This window comes from Oncorhynchus mykiss, chromosome 2, assembly GCF_013265735.2.
Source record: "Oncorhynchus mykiss isolate Arlee chromosome 2, USDA_OmykA_1.1, whole genome shotgun sequence".
NCBI classification, from domain to species: Eukaryota; Metazoa; Chordata; class Actinopteri; order Salmoniformes; family Salmonidae; genus Oncorhynchus; species Oncorhynchus mykiss.
In genome coordinates this window covers 62,154,742-62,169,945 of record NC_048566.1, presented here as the reverse complement: position 1 = coordinate 62,169,945, position 15,204 = coordinate 62,154,742, and the positions used below count along the sequence as shown (strand labels likewise).

General features: G+C 43.4%; 1 protein-coding gene across 7 annotated transcripts in view; it reads left to right on the top strand.

The window, feature by feature from the left end:
* mon2 (MON2 homolog, regulator of endosome-to-Golgi trafficking) overlaps positions 1-2,528 on the top strand; it is a 50,215-nt gene extending 47,687 nt beyond the window's left edge. For 6 of the 7 annotated variants that reach the window (XM_036952533.1, XM_036952536.1, XM_036952541.1 and 3 more), the window contains 2 exons: positions 614-696; positions 1,763-2,528. In XM_036952533.1, coding sequence (XP_036808428.1) covers positions 614-696; positions 1,763-1,926 — 247 coding nt within the window. In that variant the 3' untranslated portion in view covers positions 1,927-2,528. The remainder of the gene's footprint in view (positions 1-613; positions 697-1,762) is intronic. The other variant, XM_036952543.1, reaches the window with a different exon arrangement.
* Positions 2,529-15,204: the final 12,676 nt, after the last annotated feature.

Here is a 15,204-nt window from a genome sequence, read left to right as displayed (position 1 = left end):
CTATGTTGCTATGTCTGTATGCTATGTCTTGCTTGTCCTATGTTGCTATTGTCTATATTGTAATTGTTTTTAATAACCTGCCCAGGGACTGCGGTCGAAAATTAGCCGGCGGGCAAAATCGGCACTTTTACTGAAACGTTGATTAATGTGCACTGTCCCTGTAAAAAATAAAATAAACTCAAACTCTGTTACTGTGGAATTGCCCATTTCCTTGGTTGATTCACTGTCATCCAAAAATGTATACTGTACTGTGTTGGTTTACCATTGCAGTGTAGTGTAACAGTCTTCCGTAGTGGACAGAGGATGACGCATGATTGTCAACTTCTCAGGTTAATAGCGTAATCAAATGTGCATCCTTCAGAAAGACATTTCTGTTTTCAAACTGCCCCCTAACCCTTTTCTCTGTGGCCTTTCTCTATTACTTAAGCAAATGCCACACTGACTAACAAATTACATATATTCAGGCCTCCTGTTGCAAATAGGGTTTTAATTGATGGGTGCTCATTGTATGTCCCCTTGCTTGGTTCTGAATGCAAGTTATTTTATTATTTTTAAATGCACAACATTAATATGTTAAAGTGTAATTATTCCATTCCTTATATTTTATTTCTAGGCAACAGGTGACCGAAATCATCTTTGTCTTAAAAGCTATCAGCACTTTGATGGACTCACTTAAAAAGACCCAGCCAGAAAATGGTGAGTAGAAATAAAGAACTTAGAAAACAGACACATATATAATTATTTTACTAGAGGCATGCAAAAGTGCCCTTGAGGTTGTTTATATTGTAATTTATACAGACAGAAAAAAACATTTACCTCTTAATTTCTAATGAAAACTATGATTTATTTAATTGCTTTCTCTTTCACATCTCTCTTCCTCTCCTTTCCACTCTTCTGCCTCTTCTCTGCTTTCATCTCATCTGCCCTCCACTCCTCTGCCTTCCTCTCATCTCTTCTCCCCTCTCCGCTGCCCTCCTCCCTCTCCGCTGCCCTCCTCCCTCTCCGCTGCCCTCCTCCCTCTCCGCTGCCCTCCTCCCTCTCCGCTGCCCTCCTCCCTCTCCGCTGCCCTCCTCCCTCTCCGCTGCCCTCCTCCCTCTACGCTGCCCTCCCCCCTCTCCGCTGCCCTCCCCCCTCTCCGCTGCCCTCCCCCCTCTCCGCTGCCCTCCCCCCTCTCCGCTGCCCTCCTCCCTCTCCGCTGCCCTCCTCCCTCTCCGCTGCCCTCCTCCCTCTCCGCTGCCCTCCTCCCTCTCCGCTGCCCTCCCCCCTCTCCGCTGCCCTCCCCCCTCTCCGCTGCCCTCCTCCCTCTCCGCTGCCCTCCTCCCTCTCCGCTGCCCTCCTCCCTCTCCGCTGCCCTCCTCCCTCTCCGCTGCCCTCCTCCCTCTCCGCTGCCCTCCTCCCTCTCCGCTGCCCTCCTCCCTCTCCGCTGCCCTCCTCCCTCTCCGCTGCCCTCCTCCCTCTCCGCTGCCCTCCTCCCTCTCCGCTGCCCTCTCATCTGTCCTCCTCCCTCTCATCTGTCCTCCTCCCTCTCATCTGTCCTCCTCCCTCTCATCTGTCCTCCTCCCTCTCATCTGTCCTCCCCCCTCTCATCTGTCCTCCCCCCTCTCATCTGTCCTCCCCCCTCTCATCTGTCCTCCCCCCTCTCATCTGTCCTCCCCCCTCTCATCTGTCCTCCCCCCTCTCCGCTGCCCTCCTCCCTCTCCTATCCCCACATCTCCTATTCATTGCACATATTCCCCATTCCATGGTGTGTGCCCCCCTACAGTGGATGGGACTACATGGGCCCAGGTGATTGCCCTGTACCCTACACTGGTGGAGTGCATCACCTGCTCCTCTTCTGAGGTCAGCTCAGCGCTGAAGGAGGCCTTGGGGCCCTTCAAAGACTTTATGCAGCCCCCTGTCTCCAGAGTTCAGAACGGAGAATCCTGACCAGACCAACCCCCTTTTTATAATGAAGGAATTCCTAATGAATGTGTCCTCCTGAGACCCAAACATACACTTCTTCATACAAGTGGACAGAGGGATAGACGGACGGGCTCTTTTACTCCCATGTGAGCCCATCTAACAGACAGTAACCCGTGGTAACTGAGCTCCCCCCGCGACAGCTCAGTCCACAATGACGACGACTGACCTGCTACACATGACATCATCAATGTATGCTTCTAAAACACTTTGGTTGATACCACCTCCCATTCTTATTCTGACTGGCTGGACTTGTGTATTAACTGCTACAGTAAAAAAAAAAAAATAATGTTTTCTTTGTGTTTCGTTTGTTTTATTTGGATTTCCTGAAAGGAGAGTCGATGTACAGTGTGTGGTGACAGTGTTAATGATGTAATTAAGAAAAAACAAAGTACTTGGGCTATATGGATCTTTAAGAAAAGGGGGTGGGGGGTGGTGACATTTTCAACAGCCAGGATTTTATTTAAAAAATCTTACTGTAACATTCCATGTACTCTATTAGCCGGCGTGAGAAGGGATGTATTTGTCTGTATAAAATAAATGGGACAGTTCTACAGTCAATTATTTGATTTCTGTGTGTGCCTCAGTGATGTCCTGTCCTTGACCCTGTATATGATTTGAATGTATGCTCCATGTCATTTTCTTAAGCATGTGAGATTGTATGTGAGAGCTGGCTTAGTCTCAGAAATCCCAAACCTAGTTTACGCTGGAACATTGTTGACATTGTGTCTTGCTGGTCATGTATGACTAAAATATAGAAAATGCTTTTCCCACAATCCTAAACGAGTAAGCTCCTCACTGACATTTCCTGCAAAGTTGTAATTAGAGGAATTCTGGTGAGGGTCATAGGATGTATTATGCCGCGTTCACATGCTAGTCGGGAACTAAACTCGGAAAAGGTTTCATGAGCTGAATTTAAAAAATCACATTTCCATACACACCACTTATTTCTCAAATGTTGTGCATTTACTTCCATGTTAGGAAGAGTGCTGAGGAGTATCTCTGTCTGTAATAAAGACCTTTTGTGGAGAAAAAAAAATCACACTGATTGGCAGGGCCTATGCCCCGCAAGGCCCTCCCATGGCTGCACCCCTGCCCAGTCGTGTGAAAACCATTATTTATAGCCTAATAAATGTTTCAATTTACTGTTTTCCTTATGAACTGTAACTCAGTAACATCTTTATTGTTGCATGTTGCGTTGATATTTTGGTTCCGTATACAACCAGTTAGCAAATCGGAAATGTCCTAGTTCCCGACTGGCACGTCAACGCGGCATTATGTCCAATCTATATTGGGCAAGCGCAAGAACGTTCTATTTGGTTGCGACTATGGCTCTTCTTCAATGTATCAGTTCGCAAAAACGAGTGTCAAGGGTTTCATTGTTGCGACAGACTGGAGTTTGTGTTTAGTCAAATGAGGGAGAGGACCGAGTGTTATCTGGTGCACAGGGGAAAGGGGAGGAGTAGACTAGGGGATGTCTAGGGCGGTGTTTCCCTCAAATTTCAACTCTGCTCATGAGACGGCTGTCTGCTCAGGAGGTCGGATGAACATAACCCAGTCCCAGGCGTGTGGAACCGTACGTATCAGATCCGGAATTATCGATGCCAAATGTGTTGGTTATAATTTGCAATTTTGTCTTGTGAGTGCTGCTATTTCAGTGTGTTTCTATCGGCATTTGACCATGTACTGGCTGAGGTAGTAGTTTGTGCTGTTGGTTGGGTTATGACATTGCCTGCTATGGAGATGACTGCGCAAACTACTGCCTTGCTAGTGCTGGTGTTCGACTTCAAGCCGAGGAGTTTCCTGTTTTATTCGTTTTGAAAAGGTAAAGTTAAATATGTTAGTTGTAACAGCTATGTTGTTACATTGTAAATGTGGAAGTGCTGTGTTGTCGCAGCAATCCTTCCGTTTTGCCTTACAGCTCCAGAGGTGGTAGCAATTGGGATTTTAAACTCAAATAAAATTTTCTCAAGGTGTAAAAAGCTGCTTGTGTCTACTTTTTTGCATGTCACATTTCATTGATGAACGTTTTGGAAATGAATTGCATATTATCTAGGCTATCATGTATGGTTTTACAGGGAAATGCATGCAAGTGCCTTTTTTTCGATTGGTTTGAGATACTAATTTTCCTGAAAAAGTTGATTGTACACCAGGGATAAAATGTGGAGCAAAAAAAGTCATACATTTGTATAGATATTGGGTTTCACCCTCAGGCAAAGTGGCTGCTGTCTCTCCAATCTGGAAAGCATGTAGGTCACGCTTTTGCTATATGATCGGCGAGAGAGCTGTGACGTGGCGCCCCTACTGCCCGCTGGTAAAACTGGAACTGGCCTGATACAGCCTCCAGGCAGTCTACATTTATGGCTAACCATAACGTCCTTTGTTGATGTTTAGCATACCATCGGTCACTGGAGGGAGAGAGAGCAATATTGCAACACGTGACATCTTATTTTAAGCAAACCATCTAGAGTAGAGGTTCTTAAACTTGGTCCTCGGGACCCCAAGGAGTGCACTAATCATTAAGCTTTGATCGTTTGAATCAGCTGTGTAGTGTTAGGTCAAAAAACAAAATGTGCACCCCTTGGGGTCCCAGGACCAAGTTTGGGAAACGCTGGTCTAGAGGCAGGTGGCCAATTTAACCAAGGCACGTTGATAGAAAATGTGCAGTGTTGTTCCTTTAGCACCACTGACTGACCTCGCAATCTGACTCTGTTAAGTCATCAGACTGACTGAGGTGCCACAGACCGACATAGTTGCAGTATTTAGGCTACAGTACGAACTACAGAGAGCCAACACACATGAACCACGTGGCCAATGCAGCTCAGCACAGGGCTTTGCCATTGTGTCTCTAAAAACAGAGTTGTGACTGGTTGCTGATATGGGTCATGCATTGTGAGTTACCCTCTTAAACCCTAGCTAGCTGCTGGCCAACTGCACCCAGTAGCATCTGCCTGTGCTGTGCTGAGCCCTGAATCAGTACGGCAGCCAAGTCTTGTGATGGAGGGGGGCTGGAATGGGTAATGCGTTTTTGATAGGCTGCAGTAGCAGGCTGCAAGCCCTAGTCTGTGAAACTGCCGGCTGAAGTCCTCCAGCAGGAGATTCAGAGCTGCCTAGACAGAGTCTGTGTCTAAAATGGCACCCTATATTGTGCACTACTTTTGACCAGAGCCCTATCGGCCATGGACAAAAGTAGTGCACTTTATAGGAAATAGGATGCAAGCGTCAGCCCACACAGAGCTACTGTGTTTTTCTCTCCTTTGTGAAGCTGCTGTTCTGACTGAAGATTGGGTCCTACTACACTTGACCTTCCTACATTGACACGCTGCAATATTTATGGGTTCACCATTTACCATACGTTACGGTGCTGGCAGATATATGTTCACATTTAGGGCACCATTTTCACCAGAACCTTTTAGTAATAGAGCTTTGGAAGGATCAGTAGTGTGGAGAATTTTGCAGGTCCAGGACTGCCTGCCTCCTTTCATTGCCAAGATGGTTGTCATCCATCGTCTTCAGAGAGCTTTCACATGGGTATCAACAATATACATACACATATACATATACATATACATATACATCTTTCCTTTACTGATTCAGTTGGCTGCGCCATGCCAGGAAACATAATCAGCACTAATATAACGTGGCAGAAGTGAGAAATAACCAACCAAAAGACATTGTGAAAGCAATCAAATACTTTCTGCCTTAGCTTTCCCAGTGATGGCAAACTAAAGTGAGTGAAGTAAAGATCAGTCAGAACGAGGCAGTGCGGGTAGCTATCGGGTACTGTAGGAGTTATGGAGAACAGCCTCTCCAGCTCAGCCTATCCAGCCCCAGTCATCCATCTTGTGTGGACGTTCACATTTGAGTCGGGCTGCAGATAAGTCAGCTTCATTCCGTTCAGACCCCAAGGCAATAAATTAGAGCCCATTCCCTGTGGAAAATCAGCCTGCTCCCTCCTATGATTATCATCACATCTGCACCCTGGAACAGAACTGTCTACCGCTGCCTCCCCTGCTACACCTTCTGATGGACCGGACTGGAGGATCTGCCTCTTGGTGTGTAAACTAAACATTCTCTACATTCCCCACATTCCTTTGCATTGCTAACAACACTAACATTATAGTCAAAAGGAAAGGTGTCCTGAAAGCACAGACAAAAGGAAAGGTGTCCTGAAAGCACAGACAAAAGGAAAGATGTCCTGAAAGCACAGACAAAAGGAAAGATGTCCTGAAAGCACAGACAAAAGGAAAGGTGTCCTGAAAGCACAGACAAAAGGAAAGATGTCCTGAAAGCACAAACAAAAGGAAAGGTGTCCTGAAAGCACAGACAAAAGGAAAGGTGTCCTGAAAGCACAGACAAAAGGAAAGGTGTCCTGAAAGCACAGACAAAAGGAAAGGTGTCCTGAAAGCACAGACAAAAGGATAGGTGTCCTGAAAGCACAGACAAAAGGAAAGGTGTCCTGAAAGCACAGACAAAAGGAAAGGTGTCCTGAAAGCACAGACAAAAGGAAAGGTGTCCTGAAAGCACAGACAAAAGGAAAGGTGTCCTGAAAGCACAGACAAAAGGATGAGTGTTCCGAAAGCACAGACAAAAGGAAAGGTGTCCTGAAAGCACAGACGAAAGGAAAAGTCACCTGAAAGCACAGACAAAAGGATAGGTGTCCTGAAAGCACAGACAAAAGGATAGGTGTCCTGAAAGCACAGACAAAAGGAAAGACAGGACAGCTTGCACTACAAAACTCCCAACAAAGACATGACATCCATACATGTTTAACTTTTTAGAGCTTTTCGCTTTTTCTGGCCCTGTACCCCAAAATATCGAAACAGTTATAGGTTTCAAGCATTAACTATAATATAGCGCAACTTCAACAGTGGGACTGTAACACTTGCTGTAAAGGCCCGATTCAAATGTAGGAAATGTACACCTTTCCTACACTCACCTTTCCTACGCACTTCTCAGTAGTTGGTGTTCAGATTTATAGAACTACTGTTCAACCCTTATCGTATTCAGTGCACACAAGGGAGCCACGCCTTCAAAGCCCTTTACCCACCTGCTTAAGGTAAGTTTGAATACCAACTACTGAGAAGTGCATAGGAAAGGCGTGAATAGGAAAGACATACATTTACTTAGTCTGAGCCGGGCCCATAGCGCACATGCCTATGCCATAGCGCACATGTGACTGTGCCCCCCTCCCTCACTCTGTTCCCATTTTCCTCTAGCTGTGGGACTCAAAATATCTATCCAGTTTCCCTATACAGTCATTGATCCAGTTATTGATTGTGAGGTGCCTACTGCCTGCCTGGGCGTACCTGTACCCTCATCGCATTCACAGCGGCAGGCAGGGATGATGAGAATCGACCCTTGTCTCGCTTAGTCAGCTAGCTACTCCCTTGGTTCTGTTCTCTGCTGTGGAGCTATGTGACGACCTTGGAAAAACAATTCACCCAGACAAGAGTGACTGACTGTGTCATCGCTGTTAAACAATCTGGACCACACACGCATGGGGAGAGTAGGAGTGGATTGCCAGATCAATGCTGGTCTGACTGTATGGGAATGGGTGGGGTAAGGGTTATGGACCAGATGGCTCTCAGACTCCTGTGGAGGACCTAGGAGTGTCAGACTCCCACTACAGCACTTTGATATCCAATATAGATTGTCTGTGTGCGTATGTACATGGGTGGATGGGTGTGTGTGCATATTTTAATCACTACTCAAGGATAGGATAATGTGGTCTGATAATAACAATACAGTATAATGGCCACTGGTGCGCCATAACTCAAGGTTACTTGCGTAACCCCAGTTCTATGAGAATATGAGTGAGATGTCGCACTATGGGATTTGCCTGGGCGTGTCCCGAGGTTCGAAGTATCCAATCACACAGCGTATGTTGAGACAGATAACTTGAGTGGCGAATGAGGTAAGCCCCTCTCCTCCATAAACGTAGCCACTCGCCTGCCAACTGGTCACTGTCAAGCATGCCTCTCTTCCTTGTGCTCTTGTGAGCAGGGAAAAGTGGTAAGACATCTCACTCACATTCTCATAGTAACCTTGAGTTCTATTTCAAATTCTCGTTTTGATGTCTAACTATGGGATATGGCGCATCGCTCCAAAGAAGGTGCAGTGACATCAATTAATAATTAATAAGGAAGGGGGCCTCCCGTTACAGAAAAACGCAGGGGTCGTAGCCGCTGTAGCGCAAAACTCTTGCTTTTATCCAAGAAAATGCGCTGGGCGCCTGCTGGACACAAACGGTGGAGACACGGTATGAGCGGTGGGTGTAACCACAAGCTCCAGCCTGCTACAAGACGGTTGCCACTGACTGGCATAAAGGAGGTGTTTGGGTACCAAGGTATCCAGGAGGCCCCTGGGCAAACTGAAGGCACGAACGGTGGGCTGACAGTGCGTGCCGCCCACTCACTCGCTTTGCAGGCATAAGATAGATGGCAAAGCTGGTTAGAATATAAATATTACAACTCATCACTTTCCAGTGGCTCAAAAGGCTTCCATGGGAAAGCCTCAAGCACAATAGACGGTCCCATGTGACAGGCTAAAGGCTTGGAGACTGGTTTTGCGTAAGCAACGCACACCCTCAAAAACAACGCAACAGAGTGTTACCCTACTGTGTAACAAGACCTGCATGACAGGCGAGAGAGAGCAGTTCATTGGACCTTTGGAGATCTTCCCTCTGTTTCCTAGGGATGATCTACAGTTGAAGTCGGAAGTTTACATACACTTAGGTTGGAATCATTAAAACTCGTTTTTCAACAACTCCACAAATTTCTTGTTAACAACTATAGTTTTGGCAACTCGGTTATGACATCTACAGTGGGGCAAAAAAGTATTTAGTCAGCCACCAATATTGTGCAAGTTCTCCCACTTAAAAAGATGAGGCCTGTAATTTTCATCATAGGTACACTTCAACTATGACAGACAAAATGAGAAAAAGAAAATACAGAAAATCACATTGTAGGATTTTTTATGAATTTATTTGCAAATTATGGTGGAAAATAAGTATTTGGTCAATAACAAAAGTTTATCTCAATACTTTGTTATATACCCTTTGTTGGCAATGACAGAGGTCAAACGTTTTCTGACTCCACAAGTCTGGATCATCCTTGGGAGCAATTTACAAACGCCTGAAGGTACCATGTTCATCTGTACAAACAATAGTACGCAAGTATAAACACCATGGGACCACACAGCCGTCATACCGCTCTGGAAGGAGACGCGTTCTGTCTCCATTTCGCTCCTCCTTAGGTGCGAAAAGTGAAATTCAATCCCAGAACAACAGCAAAAGACCGTGTGAAGATGCTGAAGGAAATAGGTACAAAAGTATCTATATCCACAGTAAAACGAGTCCTATATCAACATAACCTGAAAGGCCGCTCAGCAAGGAAGAAGCCACTGCTCCAAAACCGCCATAAAAAAGCCAGACTACGGTTTGCAACTGCACATGGGGACAAAGATCGTACTTTTTGGAGAAATGTCCTCTGGTCTGATGAAACAAAAATATAACGGTTTGGCCATAATGACCATCGTTATGTTTGGAGGAAAAAGGGGGAGGCTTGCAAGCCGAAGAACACCATCCCAACCGTGAAGCACGGGGGTGGCAGCATCATGTTGTGGGGGTGCTTTGCTGCAGGAGGGACTGGTGCACTTCACAAAATAGATGGCATCATGAGGAAGCTAAGTTATGTGGATATATTGAAGCAACATCTGAAGACATCATTCAGGAAGTTAAAGCTTGGTCGCAAATGGACAATGACCCCAAGCATACTTCCAAAGTTGTGGCAAAATGGCTTAAGGACAACAAAGTCAAGGTATTGGGGTGGCCATCACAAAGCCCTGACCTCAAATCCTTCAGAAAATGTGTGGGCAGAACTGAAAAAGCATGTGCGAGCAAGTAGGCCCACAAACTTGACTCAGTTACACCAGCTCTGTCAGGAGCTTCTGACCCACTGGGAATGTGATGAAATAAATAAAAGCTCAAATAAATCATTCTCTCTACAATTATTCTGACATTACACATTCTTAAAATAAAGTAGTGATCCTAACTGTCCTAAAACAGGGACTTTTTACTAGGATTAAATGTCAGGAATTGTGAAAAACTGAGTTTAAATGTATTTGGCTAAGGTGTAAGTAAACTTCCGACTTCAACTGTATGTTGGTCACACCACTTCTCTAAAATCACCTGTTTTAGCAAACAGTGGGCGTGTGGGGGGGGCACTGGCACTCTGGACCATGAAAAGGTCTTGAGTAGGCGACTTGTCGCAGGCAAATCTCTGCTATAGGCAATTTGTTCAAGTCGCAGTAACTGTCTCTTATCCACACGCTGTCGCTTGTGGAGAACTGCAGGCAGGGGAAGCATTAAGAGCCGGCAGCTAGTTGCTTAGCCACAGAGCCAGTCTTTCCGTTTATAACACCCAGATTGAAATGATCGTGTTACTTTCTGTCCCTTCCTTTGATCAAAGTCCCTAAAATCAGATGTTGGTCTTCCATTCCCTATCACCCACTAGAAAATCCAACTTTGAAAACTGTTTCAGATGCAATGTGTTAGCCATCCTGATCAGTTTACTTTAGCTAGCAGCAAATCAAGCATAACCACCAAAAGGCGGCAGATGACGTGTGAAGAGATGAGGCGTGAAGTCCATAGGCAGTAGCGAGCACTGCCTAACCCATTACTTTTCACACGCCAATATGCATTATTTGAGAGCAATGAAAATGAATGGGACATATTGACACATGAAAGGCATTGAAGCTCTCTGCCTGCCTTTCGCCGTCCGTTAGCTGGCAGTATAAAGTAAAAACAAGCTTGCGCAAGCCATGTCAATGCCTTGCATTGAGTTTGAAGGGGCGGGAGAAAGACGCATGGCTAGGCTGTCTTTCCCCTGGCATCTTTGCGCATTTTGCGCACTTGAAATCGATTTTAATCATGCAGAAAAAACATGAAAATTACAAAATGATTGATAGAATGTATCTGTTTTTTTTCATACATTTTCACAGGATAGACACTTGCCGGCAAGGAGGCTGGATGTGAGGAATCACAGAAAGACAAATTGAGAGCCCTGGTATCAGATCAGCCAGACAGTCGACCTCCTGCCTCCTTCCAGACAGGTCTCCAGCACTCCAGCTGTCTGCTCCCCCAGGGGGCCAATCCTCCCTGCATGCCACACAGGGCTCACCAAAGTGCTGCTCTACTCAGGAATCAATCACCACCTTCCATCTGTCTATAGCAAAACGTCTAGTGCCATCTGGTAATTGAGCCCTAAACACTCCCGAGACACAAAGGCTTCCTATACGAGTCCTGTGTGGTATGTACTGATTTCATCTGATTTACATAAGGTAGGTCTATCAAAATCTGTTGTTGTAGATATACACAATGGTACGTTGTGTTGATTGATGTGTGTACCCTTTGTACATTTGTTTTTACTTCTAACAAGAAAAGAGGCTTTGGAATGACACAGCATTCTTTATAAATTGTAAAAGCAATCCTTAATTTTTTTATACTGCCCTTACGTTTTGAAGACATTACGAATTCCCGTTTACTTCATTTAGTGTTTTTTGGAGTTACAAAAAATGTCCAACACATACAGTATTACAAAGGATAGACATGTTTCCGACTTGTCTTTTTACATTGTACCGTATTTACAATAATTATTTTACATTCTGCTTGAGTCTCTTTCTGTATTGTTTTGAGCGAGTCAGTCAGAGCAGTTGAGTAACGTTTGTGTAACCAAAACAGAAACACATTGAAACAGCTTGAAAAGAAACATGCTAACAAAAAGGTAAAAGGAACAGTGATAAGAGTAAACATGGAATATGCATGACTAGAGACTGATTTGACTGGATTAGAAACCGTGCGGTTGTAGACGTCAACACCTCCCTAAAAACGTTTTTAAACAACTCAGATACGAATCCACTTAAAACGCCACAGACACATCTTGCAAGTCCCAAGTTCTGACATCATTAGAGACTGTATGGGTTTATCTTTAGAGCATCAGTGTCATCAGTAGAGGTCCTACATGAGATGGAATGCCTATTAATGTAGCTCCAGACTGGTCATCCAGGAGACATTGTCAGCCCACTGTATTGAATAAAGAATATACATACTACATTGACTGAAGTGCATCAAGCATTTAAATAGATGCTAGTTCCATCCTCTGATCCATAAAAGGGTAAAAGGTGGGAACCCAAGACACTGTACATCCTTCATACTTTATCTGAACAGAAATTGATTCATGTCAATGCCATAAATGGTTAGTTTGCAGAGTATCGTTCAGCAAAGTGTAAGTACCAGACTGCATAATAACACAAGGATACAGGATAAAATACACTCTGTACAGAGAAAAGGTTATGTTCAACATCCGGCATGAGAATCAGTCACATAGCTCCCTGAGTTGTGTGACATAGGAACAGTAAACTACAAGTTAACATCATTTCAAAACGACAACAGAGAACAAGACTTTCATTCCAACATTCCAATGCATCTTTTGTGTTTCTCCCAAACACTTCCTAATACATGTATCTGATAGTAACTCTAGCCTTTAAGGTCTGAATGTTAACTTGAGTGTGCACACTTGTTGTAACTTGAACTTTTGATTAAATCAAGCATTTGTTTCAAGATAGAATTACACAACCATGTCTCAAGTAAATATTCTGCCCTCACAACATTCAGTAAACCATTTCTATTTATGTTTTATTCATGTAATATACGACAGATATGGGAGTTTCCCCTAATACAGGGATGGGCAACTAGCAACCCTCCTTTTGAACGTCCTTTGATCCCCCCCCCCCCCCCCCCAAAAAAAAAAAAAATGGGTGGGGGGGGGACTTAGTCAGGCTCTCAACTTACTGTTGAGAGTTCAAATAGTAAAATACACATGGTGCAATTGAAGAAATCTGGTTGTGCATCAACAGTTTTTATCTTATGTCAGAGTCAGTAAATTAGCCAATGACCGCTAAATCATTTTTGATTGCTAAGTTAGCTGGCTGCTAAACTATATTATAATATTACTATAGTATTATGGTCGAATTACAATCAATGGGCCCCGATTTTCTTTGTTAAATCAGTCTCACTCAGTTATCATATTAAACACTGCAAACTGTGTAGAATTGCAGCAAACTTGCTTTAGAACTGCAACATTTGTAGATTCTCAAAATTAACTCTAAACTTTAAAATCTCTGCTCTCAGGGGGGGGGCACTAAAATGTTTTGTGTGTATGCGAGCGCAACTGTTGCCCCTCATGATGAGTTGCCCATCCTTGCCCTTATAGAATGTTGAACAGAGCTAGACTAAGCCATACTAGTATGAAAACTAGTGACATTACTTAAATAATGTCAAGAATGGCACATGCACTGTACCTATGCAGTTTCATATTTCTAAAGTAAACAAGCACGCAACACAGGATGATGCAGACATGTATTTGACATATAGAAAAAATGCACAGGTGAAACAGGGACAAGGGATTGGATCTCTTGTTTAAAACAAACCAAAAGCATGAGGTAGATGTTTCAGTATTATGTATCAAATGTAGGGTTGCAAAGCTACCAGTAATTTACCAAAGTTACCACAATCTTCAGTAATTTTGATAATTCACAGAAAATCTTTCACAATCTATCATAACTTTGGTAATTGATACTAGAAGTGTAAAATATATATATATATATATATCATAGTATTAATTTATTTTAACTGTGTCCATATTGTTCATGGGTTTCTAGTAGATAGATCTTATGGTTCAAGAGAAAATAGCCTTATTAATGAAAAAAAGCATCTAATCAACAACAGATTTTTTTTTCTCCAATTATAAACTGGGCAGTAGAGCCCTGAATGCTGACTGGCTGAAAGCTGTGGTATATCAGAAAGTATACCACGGGAATGATAAAATATTTATTTTTGGGAACCAATTTATAACAGCAATAAGGCCCGGCAGTGCTTTGTGGTACAGTATATGTCTAAAATACCATGGCTAAAGGCTGTATCCAGACACTCTGCGCTGCATTGTGCTTAAAAACAGTCCTTAGCCGTGGTATATTGGCCATATACCACATCCCCTCGGGCCTTATTGCTTAACTATACCATGGCATTGTTGAATACTTGTTTCTGATTGGCATTCTAGAGCATGCATAATTTCCCTATAAAGGCACGGTATATCAACACCGTAAAATTCAATGGCTATAGTTCACTCTTACATGTTTTGTTTGAGCTGCTTTTGAAAGCAAAAGTTGAATTGAAAACATTGGCATTGTCGAATTCGAGTTTCATAATAGCAAGCTAGGACTAATGGTTAGGTTAGCTAAACCAGCAAGTCTGTTTGGTTATCACGACAACTTGAACACATTTCTACCAGCAAATTAACACATTTCTGGAAAATGTGTTAAAGTATAGCTATGGTATAAAACGGATAATCAACTCGGGGCTCTATGCGTTCTCTGGGAAATAATCAAACTCCGGGGAAGGTCAGTCTACTCCGCTATCGCGTCTTGGAACACACCTTACACGTTGTTCATGTTTTGCATAGAACGCATAGCCCTTCGCTGATTATCCCTCAACTCTGCCAACTGACTTTTTTTCCACAACTGACACCAGTTGGAAGCCAATAAATACATAGTAATATAAATAAAAGGTTTGTAAAATATTTTATAAAAATAAAGATATTTAATGCTGAAACCCTCATTAAAACACCAATGGTAATTCTCTAAATGTATATTTAGGACAATGTTTTACAGCTTTCTCATTCTATACTTTATCGTCTTATTAAATTATTTCATATATTGTACATGTGATAAAGCCACACAGAGGGTCAGAGGTTATTACAGACCCGTGATAATCGAATGTACCCAAAATGGCCGCTACATGTCTTGTGATGGATAGGATAAAATCCTTGAAAGATACCAAAAAACGTAGAAAGTTTCCAGTAATACACATTCCGTTTGCAACCCTAATCGAGTGTGAAGACGTGTCCCTTCATATCCTCTTAAGTAAATTCAGATTCAGGAGTACAGCAGTGACAAAGAAAATACAAACCCATCAAAATGGAGAAAAGGTAAACACTGAGAGATAAACAGTCACTGGCAATCAAACCAGTCTGACTTCATTCATTTTACACTTGGAGAGGAACACCCAAACCACGGTTCTGAAAGCTATAGTAATGTTTGTGGTAGGATTGTACAGTCTAGGTCAGAAGAGTCAGTCATTTTGCTAGGGTTAGGGTTATTTTTTAAATGATTTCCTAGCTGTCAAAA